Genomic DNA, 14,412 nt, shown 5'->3' on the forward strand with positions numbered 1-14,412 from the left:
GAACCCTTCAACAGTCAGACCACCCTAGTTTTTATTCACTGTGCTTGGGGCCTTCTCATGCTATAGACTTAAAGGGGTTGTCTGTGGGTAAAGATTCCTTTGAAACAACTCGACTGGTATATAAAATAAGAAGAGAGATAATCATCCTCACTGATCCCTTACTGTTCCTGGACCCAGGTCCATGCTTGTCTTAACTTCCTAGTCTCCTCTCAACACACGGAGATATCTACACTGGCAGAGGTGGGTAACCACTCTGGCCAAGCAATTCCTACAAGTAAAGAGTGGGCCAGATAGTGCAGTCCAGTGGGCACCCAGTAAGAGTCGGAATGGGAGCCCCAGGGGATCGATGAACCACTGAGACATTTCTAAAGAATGCCCACTAGGAGCATATCCAATGCCAAGAAATAAGGCAGGTCTTTCTCACCTTTAGGGAAAGATTCTGGACATTTTAGGTTTTTCAGGAAATTCTGCAATCTCAGCATGAGCAATACAGCCTCCTCCAAGTCCACGCTCTCTCCAGCATTCAACTTCTTAATGTACTCAGTCAAGACAATCCTCTGAAGCTGCTCCCCGCTTGATTTATTCAGCAGCCACTTATCTGGGGTATCCTGTATCAACATATTGATGCCACCAGTAAAGATCAGATCACGATTCAGTCACGCCATAACATGGCACCATTCCCATAAATTGAATTCCCCAATTTCAGTTGGTGACATGGTTTAACATGCCCATCAGACATTGGCACGGAGAGAACAGAAGACTTGCCTGTTCCACAGCCAGCACATTCCTCAGTTTCTTGTCAAGCAGCTGGAAGATTCTGATTGAGACCTGCAGCTCAGGGTCCTGGCATGTAGAACATCCCGTCACCAGGGCATGACTGAGAACAAGAAAAGTCACCTTCTCTCTCACCAGGATCGGGTCCTTGTCCGCTATGTGCAGCAAATCTTCAACCTAAAAAAAAGCAGAATAGGAAACAATCCAACAACGGACACTTGAACACAGTATAGAAATTGCTGCACTGAAAAAATAAATAAAAATAAAACACAAAACTTGTATTCTCCATAATATAACAATGTTGGTGCATTTCTTTTTTTTAAAGATTTGTACCATTCCTCTGTCATTCCTATATGAATACATTTCAAAACTGGATGTTACCATTCTTTGTCAAAGTTTCGTGTCTCTATATAGGCTGGTACAGGCAGCACTGGTTGGACAGTGTCGGCAAGTCGGACACAAGCCAAAGGTCAACACTAACTTGTCTATTTTAAATATGTAGGAGAAAAAGAGGAACAGCATAATGTTCAAATTCTAGGAAAACATGCTCCAGATGTTATTTAAAGGGAGTCTGTCATCAGCATTTCACGTTTGTAACCCTTCCCATAGCTTTCTAGCATGCTTACAGTTAATAAAAACGTTACCTTTAGCATCAATCCTGGACTTATAAAACCGTCAAAAAACATCTTTGTAACATATGCAAATGAGGGCTCGCAATTGTCCAGGGGCGGCGTTCCCCTCGTAGGTGCCCTGCTAGCTCAGCCTTTTCTTCGCTTCCCCCCGCCTACCTACTAACTTCTTGTTTCGCAGAGATCCCGTGCCTGCGCACTCAGTCCATCTGCCAGCGCATGCGCACTGCGATGCCCATTCCTTGTATGGCATCACAGTAATTAATGCGCATGCGCCAGCTAACGGCACAAAGCCGGTGCATGCGCATTAATTACTGTGATGCCGTACAAGGAAGGGGCATCGCAGTGCGCATGCGCCGGCTGACGGACTGAGCGCGGGATCTCGGCAAAACAACAAGTTAGTAGATAGTCGGTCAGAGGGAAAGGTGGGGGGGGGGGCGGGCGGAGGGAAGGAAGAAAAGGCTGAGCTAGCAGGGCACCTACGAGGGTAACGCCGCCCCTGGGCACTTGCGAGCCCTCATTTGCATATGTTACAAAGATGTTTGATGGTTTTCTAAGTCCAGGATTGATGCTAAAGGTAATGTTTTTATTAACGGTAAGCATGCTAGAAAGCTATGGGAAGGGTTACAAACGTGAAATGCTGAAGACAGACTCCCTTTAAGGGCTCATTCAGACGGCCATGTTTTTTTCCGCACCTGTGACCCATTTATTTCAATGGGGCCGCAAAAGATGTGGACAGCACATTGTGTGCCGTCAACATGCGTTGTTCTGTTCCACTCCCCTGCAAAAAATATAGAGCATGTCCTATTTTTGTCCACAATTGTGGACAAGAATAGGTATTTTCTATGAGAGTGACGGCTGTGTGAGGTCCGCAAATTGCAGAACGCGCATGAGCTGGAATCCGTGTTTTGTGGAACCGCAATCAGCCGTCTGGGAATGCAAATACTTACTAGAAGAAACATGTCAGGAGAAGCGACAGGTCCTCTTTAATCTACAATATGAATCCCCAACATTGCAACAGCAAATAAAAACTTGCTACGCACCGTCTTTAAAACCATCGATGAGTCCATGGCAGCCATATTGGCAGACAACAGCTGAGAAAAGCTGGCGTTTACGGCAACAGCACAACTTCCAGACTGAGCATTTTCTAAGCTGTCACCAAGTGCTGTTGGTATAAGACGAAATAAGTGTTATTTCAAGGTTAGCGCGCGCCCCCACCAACCCCGTACACATCTGGTTGTCACAGGCCAAACCCTGCTGTTTTTGGTGGGACAGATCGAAATTCTAATGTGTATTGGGAGCTCCCGTCTTTTTCTTGACAAAGTATGTCGAAGGAGAGGATAGGGTACGCTGAGTTTAAAATGCTATGGAAACCTTTGAAAACATATTTTTTTTATGATTGCATTTTACTCATTTTGGGCTAAACATTTATTTTCAATTTGTCTTTATAAAAAAATTAAGCAGTTTTTGAGATACAGGGGATAAAAATCTGTCTGTTTGCAGAGTACCAGTTGAGTTGCATCAGCTGACAGCTCATGTAAAGCCTAATCTCTGATCTCCTGACCTCATAAACACTCATTTAAGCCATATTGTTATTAGTTTGATAAGCGTTTAGTTTTAAGGAGTGCCCCAAAGGAGTCCATAACATCAGATCTGTTAGTTCTCCAGGGAGACAAGCCGCAGCGACAGGAGTCCGGCAGAAGCTTTCCCCATTCTCTCTGCTGAAAACACATACACGGCTGGCTGAACTGAGCATGTATGTGTACAGGGAATTTGGGAGAGACAGCTGTTGGCTAAAGGATCATTTGTCAGGCAGCTACTGAACGTGTGTGGTATGGGCAACCTTAAAGGCGTTATCCAAAACTATAAAATGCCCCCCATAAGCAGTGCCCCTCACAATGAATATACTTACCTGGCTCCCCGCACCGCCACTGCAACATCCGGTGTTGGGGGGAGCAGCCAATGGCAGGTGGGCACAGGGACGAGCCTCCCTAGCCTCAACCACGATTCTAGGGAGGCTTGTTCCAGTCACCGACTGCCATTGGCTGCACCCACGGGGAGAAGCATCAGTGGTGGTGTGGGGACCAGGAGTGACACAGGGAGCCTAGTAAGTAGATTCAGTGTGAGGGGCTCGGGCATATGGGGGGCATTTTATAGTTTTGAATAACCCTTTTAAATATACAGGATGAAAACAGCCTTTTGATGTAGTATTCGTCCTTCCAATATGCAATGCAGAATACCTTCTGGCCAGCCTTTTAATAATGGGTGCAGGAGACAAAGACCACTTCTTCCCAGGTACACAGCCATGGAGCTCTCCGCAGAGTTGACCTGGTTGCTTGTGAAAACCATGTGCGGTATCACAGCCATTATCACCTTATTACAAAGCCCAGGGTGATCTTTGATTGAATTTTCTTGAACAATAAGTTCTGTAGCTTCTTCAATAGCTTTCGACCTGTAGGAGAAAAAACGAGATTTTTGTATTACTTACCAGTAAAATCTCTTTCTCGCTCTTTCCTTGGGGGACACAGAAGACCTTGGGTATAGCTCATCTCCCTAGGAGGCGTGACACTAAGAAAAAACTGTTAAGCCCCTCCTCCACAGCTATACCCTCAGCCTGGAGAGAGAGGCTGCCAGTTGCGTGTCCAAGTAGTGAAAAAAGGCAAAGTCCAAAAGTGGAACCAACAAGCCAACTACCCAACGGGTAAAACAACTCGGAAACCGTGCAGAGAAAACCAAAGAATGGGTGGGTGCTGTGTCCCCCAAGGAAAGAGCGAGAAAGAGATTTTACTGGTAAGTAATACAAAAATCTCGTTTTCTCGCCCAGTTTCCTTGGGGGACACAGAAGACCTTGGGACGTTCAAAAGCAGTCCAAGAGGGGAGGGACCACAGCACCAAGGCGAAGCACCCGAAGGCAGCAAGGAAATGCCGCCTGCAAAAACCAGGCGGCCCAAGGCAGCAGCCGCCGCCGAAGCCAGAGTACGCACTCAGGAGAACCTGGTAAAGAGTGCAAGGAAGACCGTGGCCACCCTGCACAATGACAAGGCTGAAGCCCAAGGCCTCCGGCCCCGGAGGCACCAACCGCTCTGGTGAAATGAACGGTGACACCAAAAAAACAGAACCCTGCCCTTGAGCAGTAACCACAGCAATAGCCATTTGGTTAAAGCGGAGGAAAGCACCCAGGAGCCGTTAACCTTGGCGCGGACCTCCTGGAAACAAGAGACCGAGCGTCGACAAGAGTCGGAGACGTCCAAACAAAAACCCGCAGACACTTCAAGTAACAGAGTCCCAGTCGCAGGTCCAGGCCAGACTGGAGAAGACCGAATCATGGGAAGAGAAAGGCAGAATTGGGTGAATGACCAGCTTTCCCAAAGAACCCCAGGGAAGACCCTAAGTCAGACAACAGAACCTGGACGAAGCACGGCCGGGAGCTAACACTAGTGTGCTCGCTGGACTCGTCTGGGCAGACGGGAGGAAACCCAATGCGAGTAAACGCAAATCAGTGACACGGGCAAAAAGGTCGGGAAAACTGGTCCCGTCGGCCCCCGAGCAACGCCGTCCCGAATCCACGCGGAGTGGGGGAGCAGATGGACAAACGGAAGGAACCGAAAGGGACCCGGCCAGTATCCAACAGACTCCAGGACAAGTCAGGCTAAAGTCCTTGTCGTTGTAGCCACCACAAGAAGGTGGTGTTTTACAGTCCCGGAGTGGGGGCCTGAAGGGTAATCTTGACAGAAGAAAGTAGGCCCGCCAGGTTACCGAGAAGGTAAAGTCCAAGTAGGACCATCGCCCAGAATGGTAAAAGTAATCTGCACCCAGCGGGAGGACAGAATGCGGCAAACTCGGTAATAGGCACACAGCTAGTACAGCCAGTGTGAACCATGGAGACAGTACGAGGTCATAAGGAACACCGGGACCATCCATATGAACAACCATGGTCTCCCCAGGGGGGAGGGCAGTGAAGGAACAGCCCCTGAAGCCTGGCCGGGGCAGAAGCCACATCGGAGTAAAACTGACCCCGGAGAAGCCAAAACAGAGCCGTCGAGAGAAAAATAGCCGAGAAGACGGATGACAGCCTCCAACCGCAAGGAGGAGCGGGCAACAGGGAAGCCACAGGACCGCTCAAAAGCAGAACTCCGCTACTCCGAGATGTCCGGCTCACCAATTCGCAGAAGGCGAATACCCTAACGAATCGAAAGTGGAGGTCCCTGAGACCTGGGTAATCGAGCAACCAAGAGAAGTTGGGCGACCTGCTCGAAAAGAGCGGCTAGAACCTGGTAGCAAAACAAACTGAAGCACGGAGGGTGCCAACAGGAAGGACTCAAACCAAAACGCATCCAAGAGGAGGAAAGGCAACAGGCGAGGGAACCGTAATCCCGCCAGAGCCAACGTAGACTGCGAGGGACGCTGGAGACAGCACTCTCGACCATGTGACCGCTTGCGCTGGGAAGCAATGCCACAGGTTAACTAATGGGTACACATCTAGGAACCACAAACACTCCCCAGGCGGAAGGGCCAACGAATATGGTGGATACCGTCACAACGGAAACACCAAATATACCCTCTGAACAGAGAATGGATACCACCCAGCTCGCTGCAGTAGAGAGCAATAGAGCCCGTCCAGGCCAGGTGAACAGAAAGATCTTTTCAGAGAAGAATGCCAGGCCGGCGGCAATCACCGTATCCCAAGAGAAAAACGTCAAGTCGCAGGAAGAATGGAGGCATACGTACAAGCAGCCCCATAAGCAGTGAGAAAGCCAACCCACCTACGGAAGGAGAAGGCATACACGGCCCAACAACGCACAGAGTGCCCAAGAGCGTCCGCCCACTGCGAAATAGTCAAACAGCAAGGAGGGCCAGCCACAGAGTCCCACAGAATCCACGGAAGTGCAAAGTGCAACCGGAAGGGGGGACATACACAAAGGACTAGTATGGCATGCGACGGAACGCAAGCAGTCCGCCCAGAAGAGAGGGCAATGTACTTGGCAAACATTGCGGGCAGCAAGCGTGCAAAGCCCGCCCCACAAGGGGGTGATGCCCAAGACCAGCACCTACTTCAGAGAAGTAAGACATACCATATTCCGCCCAGAAGAGGGCCATGCACATGGCCACACCGCATCCAGCAGGACGTCCACCTAGTGAAAAGTGGACATGCACAGGGTAATCCTAGCATTAAGTGAGTGTGCAATAATCCACCAAACACCGAATTTTGTGAGAGTACAACTACTCCGCCAATGAATGGGGACAAGTACAAGTCCAGCACAGCATATACAAGGACAGTTGTGAGTCCTGTGAGCGCACAAAAAGTCCACCCATGGAATGAGGGGTGGTCACGCACAAGGCCAGCACCGTATCCAATGGGAGTGCAAGCATTCCACCCATCTTAGAGGCCAGCAACGTATCTGGTGAGTGCAGTATGCTGCCCAGAAGGGGGAGCCATGCCCATGGCCAGTAATGCAACCAGGGAGAATGCGAGCACCCCGCCATGGATGGGGGTCAGGCACCTGGCCAGCAGCACACTGGCGAGAGAACAAATACAGTCAGTGAGAGTGTGTGTATGTTGCCTGAGGAAAGGAGACATGCCCATGGCCGGCAGCGAATCCAGTAAGAGTGCCGTACACCGCCCACGGAAGGGGGAACATGTATATGGCCGGCAGTGGATTTAGTGAGTTGCAAGCATCCCACCATGGAAGGGGGTCATGCACGCGGCCAGCAACTTACCAGCGAGAGAACGACCCCAGTCAGTGAGGGCGTATGCATGGCGCTTGAGGGACGAAGGCATGCCCAAGGCCGGCAGCGAATCCAATGAGAATGCAGCATACCGCCTATGGAAGGGGGTTATGCACATGGCCGGCTGCCCAGCACCATAACCAATGAAGTGCAGTATTCCGCCTAAGGAAGGGGGTCATGCACAAGACCGGCAGCGAATCCAGTGAGTGCAGCACTCCCCCCCTGGAAGGGGGTCATGCACAAGACCGGCAGCAATCCAGTGAGTGCAGCATTCCGCCTATGGAAGGGGGTCATGCACAAGACCGGCAGCGAATCCAGTGAGTGCAGCATTCCGCCTATGGAAGGGGGTCATGCACAAGACCGGCAGCGAATCCAGTGAGTGCAGCATTCCGCCTATGGAAGGGGGTCATGCACAAGACCGTCAGCGAATCCAGTGAGTGCAGCATTCCGCCTACGGAAGGGGGTCATGCACATGGCCGGTATCAAATCCAGTGAGTGCAGCGTTTCGCCTATGGAAAGGAATCACGCACATGGCCGGCAGTGAATCCAGTGAAAGTGCAGCGTTCCCCTATGGAAGGGGGGTCGTGCACCAGACTAACACCGTATCTGGTGAGAGTGCAGATTCCACCTATGGAAGGAGGACATGCACAAGACCGGCAACGAATCCAATGAGTGCAGCATTCCGCCTATGGAAGGGGGTTGTGCACATGGCCTGCAGCGAATCCAATGAGTGCAGAGTTCTCGTGCACATGGCCAACACCGTATTCGGTGAGAGTGCAGTATTCCACCTAAGCGGGGGGTCATGCACCAGGCAAGCCTGCAACCCGAGAGAGTGCAGTATCCCGCCTAGGAAGGGGTTGTCTGCACATGGCAGGCACCATAGCTGGAGGGTGACGAACTCTGCCTACAGAAAAAAAGAGAGCGCATGCACTTGGCCAGCGCTGTATCCCGGAGAGGGCAAGAACCACTTAGAAGGGAAACATGCACCAGCCGGGGAGTGCGACACAATGCCGCTCATGGAAGGAGCACGCATACAGGCGGCGCTACCGAGATAAGGCTGCAGCGTCCTGCGCAGCGCACAAGATATCCATTAGTTAACCATTTTATGAATTTCTAAATAAAAAATAGCCTCACTGAGGCAGAAAGAAGTGCCACCATACAGGTGCCCAGCATAGAAGTAGAGGGGGGAGGGGCGCCAGCCATATAGGCCCATCGGGAGCCGCCGGTACCCGAAGGGTTAACAGCCAACCAACCTGGAAGGGAGGAGGAGGCTGCGCCGTGATCCCCTGGGGGCGGGGAACCTCCAGGCGGGAAGGATTCGCGCCCGGAGAAGTTCCCGCCCCCTCAACAGAGGCCGGAAGATTGCGGCCTAGCAGGCCGTGAAGCCGGGGCCTAAATTTTCTGCGGCACCCGGCTGACCGGGGCCGCACAGGAAACCGGAGCGGACTGCCCGGACAAACCGGCCGCGGAAGCCCACCCCGCGGACCGGAAGTCAGGGGCCCGGGTGGAGCGCCGGAATGCGGCCCAGTAGGCCCGAAGCCTGGGCCAAAATTTGCGGCGCCCGGCCGACCGGAAGTCGCCGACGGCCGGCCGGAATCGTTGGAGCATCGTGCTCAGCCAGATGCCGGCCGCGGGAGTCTACCCCGCAGGCCAGAACAGTCGGGGGCCGGGAAGGAGTGCCGGAGTGCGGCCCAGCTAGGAGGTGCGGCCCAGCAGGCCGGGAAGAAGCGCCGGAGGTGCGGCCGAGCAGGCCGGGAAGTAAAAAACCCAAGCAGCACTGCCGTCAGGAAAAAGCCCCCGGTCCAGAGCAGGCATCGGTGAGGGGATGGGGGGACCCTGAGACTGGGTGCCCGTGAGGATGCGAGCACAGCGTTCCCAGGAGGGACGCTGATAAGTGAATGCCTATTCTCAGCATTCTGCTGCTAAAACGTCCCATGAGGGCCAGAAGGGAGGAGAGGGAGCAGGAGTAGAATGTCGCCCCGCAGCACCCCAGGGGCCAGCCTAGGTCCAGCAGTGACCGAAGGGTCCAGAGGCCCAGTATGGGGGGTCAGGCACGCAGGAGACCAGGGTGGGGGGTGGGGGACGTAGGGCTGGAGAAGCCACTCTCTCACCATAGTCGTCTTCACCCTCGGTCCATTCCAGCAGGGTCGCCCCTTCAGCTACTGGCACCGTAGTGGCAGGACGCTGGAAGAGGGACTTGGCGTGCGGGCGACCCTTGCGCTGGCGGGATGTAGGGGAGCTGGGCTGCCCTGATCCACCTTGTCTTCTGTGGGGGAGGCAGCAGTGCGGATGACCGGCACTGGCGCAGCTCAACCCCGGGAGAAACAGAGAGGTCTAGTGCATCTCTGTTGTCCCTGATGATCTGGAACAAAAAGAAAAGAAAAAAGTAAAAATCAAAATTTAAACAAGGAGAAAACAGCCCTGCAGTAGCAGGGAGTGTCTTGCCTCCTTGGACACTAAGCTAAAACTGGCAGCCTCTCTCTCCAGGCTGAGGGTATAGCTGTGGAGGAGGGGCTTAACAGTTTTTTCTTAGTGTCACGCCTCCTAGGGAGATGAGCTATACCCAAGGTCTTCTGTGTCCCCCAAGGAAACTGGGCGAGAAAAGTTAATAGGGGTCAGTCAGCTTGTATTTGTATACTAAACTACTGCTGCAATCACTCAAGACAGTGAAAAAAACGGTAATTAAGATCGGACACAGTCAGTTTTTTATGGCCATTTTGCATCCATTTTCTGGCCATGTCTGTTTTGCAACCATTTTGCCATTAAAATGGATGAATTTCACTGGCTTTCCCCCCCCCCCCCCCCCCCAACCCTCACAGTATACATAATTGCCCCCCCCCCCCCCCCCCCCATAGTGCCCACCCGGTATCAATGTGAGGTAGAAGCCAATTTTCCTCACTTTAGGGGAAAAAACGAGATTTTTGTGAAACTCACCTGTAAAATCTCTTTCTCGCGTGGTTCATTGGGGGACACAGGACCGTGGGTATAGCTTGCTGCTGCCACTAGGAGGCGACACTAGGCTGAAAAGTGATAACTCCTCCCCTGCAGGCTATACCCCCTCCAGCCTGGAGAGAGCATATCAGTTTGTGCCCAAGCAATAGGAGTAGGAGAAAATAACCATACGGTAAACAACCAACAACTGACCAATGCCAGTCGGATCAAACCAGAACTGGGGCCATAGTGGCTCCACAACCGCCAACAATCACGGCAAACAGAAATCACTGGGTGGGAGCTGTGTCCCCCAATGAACCACGCGAGAAAGATTTTACAGGTGAGTTTCACAAAAATCTCGTTTTCTCGCTGGTATCATTGGGGGACACAGGACCGTGGGACGTCCTAAAGCAGTCCACGGGGAGGGAAAAAATTCACATGCCCCTGGAGAAAAAACGTCCTTGAGGATGCGTAACTCACTGTCGCCTGCAAGAATTTGCTGCCTGGAACAGTATCCGCCGGTGCCTAGGAAGGCACCCGGTAAGACTTGACGAACGTGTGCCCGGAAGACCAAGACACTGCCTTCCACTCTGGAAGCTACTGCACGAGGAGATGGACCCGAGAATCGCCGACCGCTGGTCGGGTGGGCCAAGACTCAGCTGGGCATTGCCCACCCGAGGGCGGAATGCCCGAGCAACTGTTGAACGGATCTATCCGGAAAACATCCTTTGGAGGCCGTCAGCCTTGACAAGGACCCCAGGATAAGAATTGGTAGAAGTCCTTAGGGCTGTAGGCGCCAGACAAGGACAAGCAAACCCAGAGGCCAAATCACATGGCTGATTGAGAGCTCGGTCCGTGTACTACGAGGGAGAAAGAAGAGAAACCCATGTCTGTGAGGCGTGGAAAGGCGACCACCTTCTGCGAAAAAAGAGGACCTTGGACGGAACACCGCCCTATGTTCATACTTAAAGAAAAAAAGTACGTACAAGAAGGCGTAACAATTCAGAGAAAAAAATAATAAACAATGCCACCAAACAGCTGGCTCCTGGCCGCAGCTGTGGAAGCAGAACTAAAAAGCCAAGTCCTTAGGATTCACCTCTGGTCCAGAGAACAGCCCCTAGGGAGCGGAATATTGGTAGACCAACGCCCTCATAGCCAGAGAGGCTGGTGGTGAGATCTCTAGTAAGAGAAGCTGCCTGAGAATCACTAGGAAACAAACGCCTGAGCCAGGCGTGCCCCACTGCCGGCCAAAGTATCAATACCACATGGGAAAAGTAAGTAAAATAAAAGCCAATGTGAGCACCGCCAGTGATGGGAGCCCCGTCACTGACCATATTTCAACAAAACAGTAACGCTGCCTGGAAGGGCAGACGAGTGGAACAAAGATGAGAGAAATACTCTTGCCGGGTGAAGTTCGACCACAACGTCCAACCCCTTCACCATACCCGAGGAACCCTGGGCCCGAAAAAAATAAATAAATAAATAGGGATGGGCTCCCAGAGTCGTACAACCCATGGCTACTGGTCAGCTAGACAGGAGGATAAGGAGATCAGTTATCCACCACGAGGGGAGACCGGAAAGGAAACGTGTGATCCGTACCAGGAACGAAACTCCTACTAACAGGGGACGTCGTAACATACACCCGCTCTACCCGTCTTGGGAAGACTCTCAGTCCACCCCCGGAATGAGCAGTGAAAGAACAACCACCATTGACTTGAGGTGATATCACTGACATCTGAAGAGAGGTAGCACCACTGGCGACACAGTATGCCTACTAGATCCAGGTCCCGCTTAGAACGGCAATCTAGAGCAGACGAGTGCCGTAGGGACTGATCTACCCAGTAGAACGCACTCAAAAGGTAGGTGCCGATCAGCCATTGTAATTACACCATCGCCACACCCGAGCCTACGACAGAAGGACAATAGCCAACAATAATGAAGAAAGACCGGCACTCACTATAGCCTTCAACAAAAGATGATGTCTTTTTTGGTCACATACAATACTCTGACGCGTTACGGCTCACATCAAGAGCCTTTCTCAAACATATGGATATGGATTGGATGTGGCAGAAGGACAACAGTTGTCAGAGCCACGTACCCTTATTGGTAGAAAACCAGAAAGAGGCCAGAACTAAAGCCCATTCCCATGTGAGACGGGGGCTCCACAGCGTCTAGTGGAGATGCGACACACCGCCAGAAGGGGAGGCCCTACCAGGGAAGCCCCAAGAGTAATGCACACGCCATACTCCAGCCGAGGAGTAGACCACACCGTAGAGGTCACTGATTCTCATGGTAGAGGAATGCGCTGCCTGACAAAAGAACTGTGCAGAAGGAGCCTTCGCATGTAGCGGAGACTCAAACACCCCTCGTGCGGTAGGGGCTACCGTATGCTCCGCCAGCGTGGACATGAGGGGACGGCCTGAGAACATCCAGGAGAAGTTCTGGTATCAAGCTGGCCCAGTCAGTAGAGCCAACCCTAACCCCTCCACCTGACAAGGGCGCTGAACAGGAGCAACTGCCGAATTAGTACCAGGGTAGAACCCCTACCTGAGGGGGGGCTGTCTCGCTACAGCGATTAGGAGCATCTGGCCCTAGCGTGAAGACTACCCTGCGAAGGAGAAGCCGTTGTAGTAGCCACTGCAGATTGCCAGCATAACGCCCTCATCTAGATAAGGATGAGTGGTGGACTCAGCATCCGGAGTCGGTGGAATACTCTGCTTGCTGGATCTTGATCACAGTACTCTGTGCAGTGTGACTGACCTGAACGGTGGAGGCTCATGGGGATGGGGAGTCTCTAGGACACATAAGAGTGGGTGACTCCCCTGAGAGCACAAAGGCCACATTCTTGTGTCTCCAAAGGGTGCATGAAGAAAAGAGGGATACAAAATGGGGGTATCCATAGTCTCCAGTGGCAGTATCCATATGCCACTAGATGGAGAATATCAGGCACCAGCGGTACCGACTGTTGCCACGGACCACCTGTGAAGGGAACCAAGGCATCTAGAGTCGTGGCGTAGCTGAAATACAGCATGCAAAGATGCATAGCGATTCCCCCGTTACTGGATCGTTTGTAGAGGGAACTGCCATAGGAAGTATGTGATGGCAAATGGGAGGTGGAATAGCAACCAACTGAAGCGCAAACCCCCGGTAGGGAAGGGGGTAGCGATAGTCAGAACCGCAAGCTACGGAAGTGTAAGTACCCACTCAATGGAGGGGGAAAAACCGACGGCAAACACTGCACCCAGTGGCAGTGCAAACGCTTTACCTACGATCGGGAGTAACATATCCAGTAAGTACTGTACCCCGAGGTCGTGCAATACATCACCCATCGAAGGGGGTAACGCACCTAGCAGGAACTTGCATATTAACGAGTTCTGTACTCTGTGGGAGGTGTCATCATCCCCCCCCCAGAAGGGTGTAATGCGTACGTAAACACTGCGACAGCAGTGAGAATGCCATCATGCCACCTAACAGACGGTTAATGTATGCTGACAATACTGAGCCCAGTGGAACTTCAATTCCGCCACTCACAGAAAGAGGGACACCTTGCCGGCATTGAGGCCAATGCTAGTGAGGTCAGTCCACCTCAGGAAGGAGGTAAAACCCAAATTAAGCACTGTATCTAGTAGAAGTGTAGATAGTGCCTAAGGAAGGGGTTAATGCATACACCAGAACCGGTTAACACGGACGTAATCTAGGGACCGAATAACTGTCCTGCCTCGGCCCGCTCGTGCGCAGTTCCACCTCTCAGCCTCTAGCCATGGCTGTTGCAGGTTGCGGCGGTGTTGAAATAAGAACCAAACTACCCGGAGGTGGAATGGAACTAAAGGTCTGCTTACCGATTGCACAGACGGTGCTGTAGTAACCAAACGACCCAGGAGGGTGGATTGGGAACTTCCAGAGGTCCCCCGCTGAGTTGCGCAGGGTAGAAACTCAAACAGACGCCCCCGGAGGGTGGATGGGAAGTTTCAGTTGTCCACAACTGGATTTGCGCAGTCGGATATTTGCGCAGTAGTAGCACCATTAACCAACCGGTCTCAGAGGGCGGATCGGGATCCTCCAGATGTACCCCACTGGATTTATGCAGTTGGAGCATCATCAACCAAACGGCCCGGAGGGCGGATTGGGGACCCTTCGGATGTACCCACTGGATTTACGAAGTTGGAGCATTATCAACCAAACGGCCCCAGAGAGCGGATTGGGATCCTCCAGATGTACCCCACTGGATCTATGCAGTTGGAGCATAATCAACCAAACGGCCTCAGAGGGCGGATTGGGATCCTCCAGATGTACCCCACTGGATCTATGCAGTTGGAGCATTATCAACCAAACGGCCCGGAGGGCGGAATGG

The 14,412-nt window shown here is 52.3% G+C and overlaps 1 protein-coding gene across 1 annotated transcript in view; it reads right to left on the reverse strand.

The window, feature by feature from the left end:
* HEATR1 (HEAT repeat containing 1) overlaps positions 1-14,412 on the reverse strand; it is a 94,003-nt gene that overhangs the window by 54,362 nt on the left and 25,229 nt on the right. Inside the window, exons 15-18 of the mRNA XM_044292376.1 lie at positions 3,644-3,855; positions 2,447-2,568; positions 766-951; positions 425-608 (exon numbers count right to left, since the gene is read on the reverse strand). Coding sequence (XP_044148311.1) covers positions 425-608; positions 766-951; positions 2,447-2,568; positions 3,644-3,855 — 704 coding nt within the window. The remainder of the gene's footprint in view (positions 1-424; positions 609-765; positions 952-2,446; positions 2,569-3,643; positions 3,856-14,412) is intronic.

This window comes from Bufo gargarizans, chromosome 4, assembly GCF_014858855.1.
Source record: "Bufo gargarizans isolate SCDJY-AF-19 chromosome 4, ASM1485885v1, whole genome shotgun sequence".
Taxonomy (NCBI): domain Eukaryota; kingdom Metazoa; phylum Chordata; class Amphibia; order Anura; family Bufonidae; genus Bufo; species Bufo gargarizans.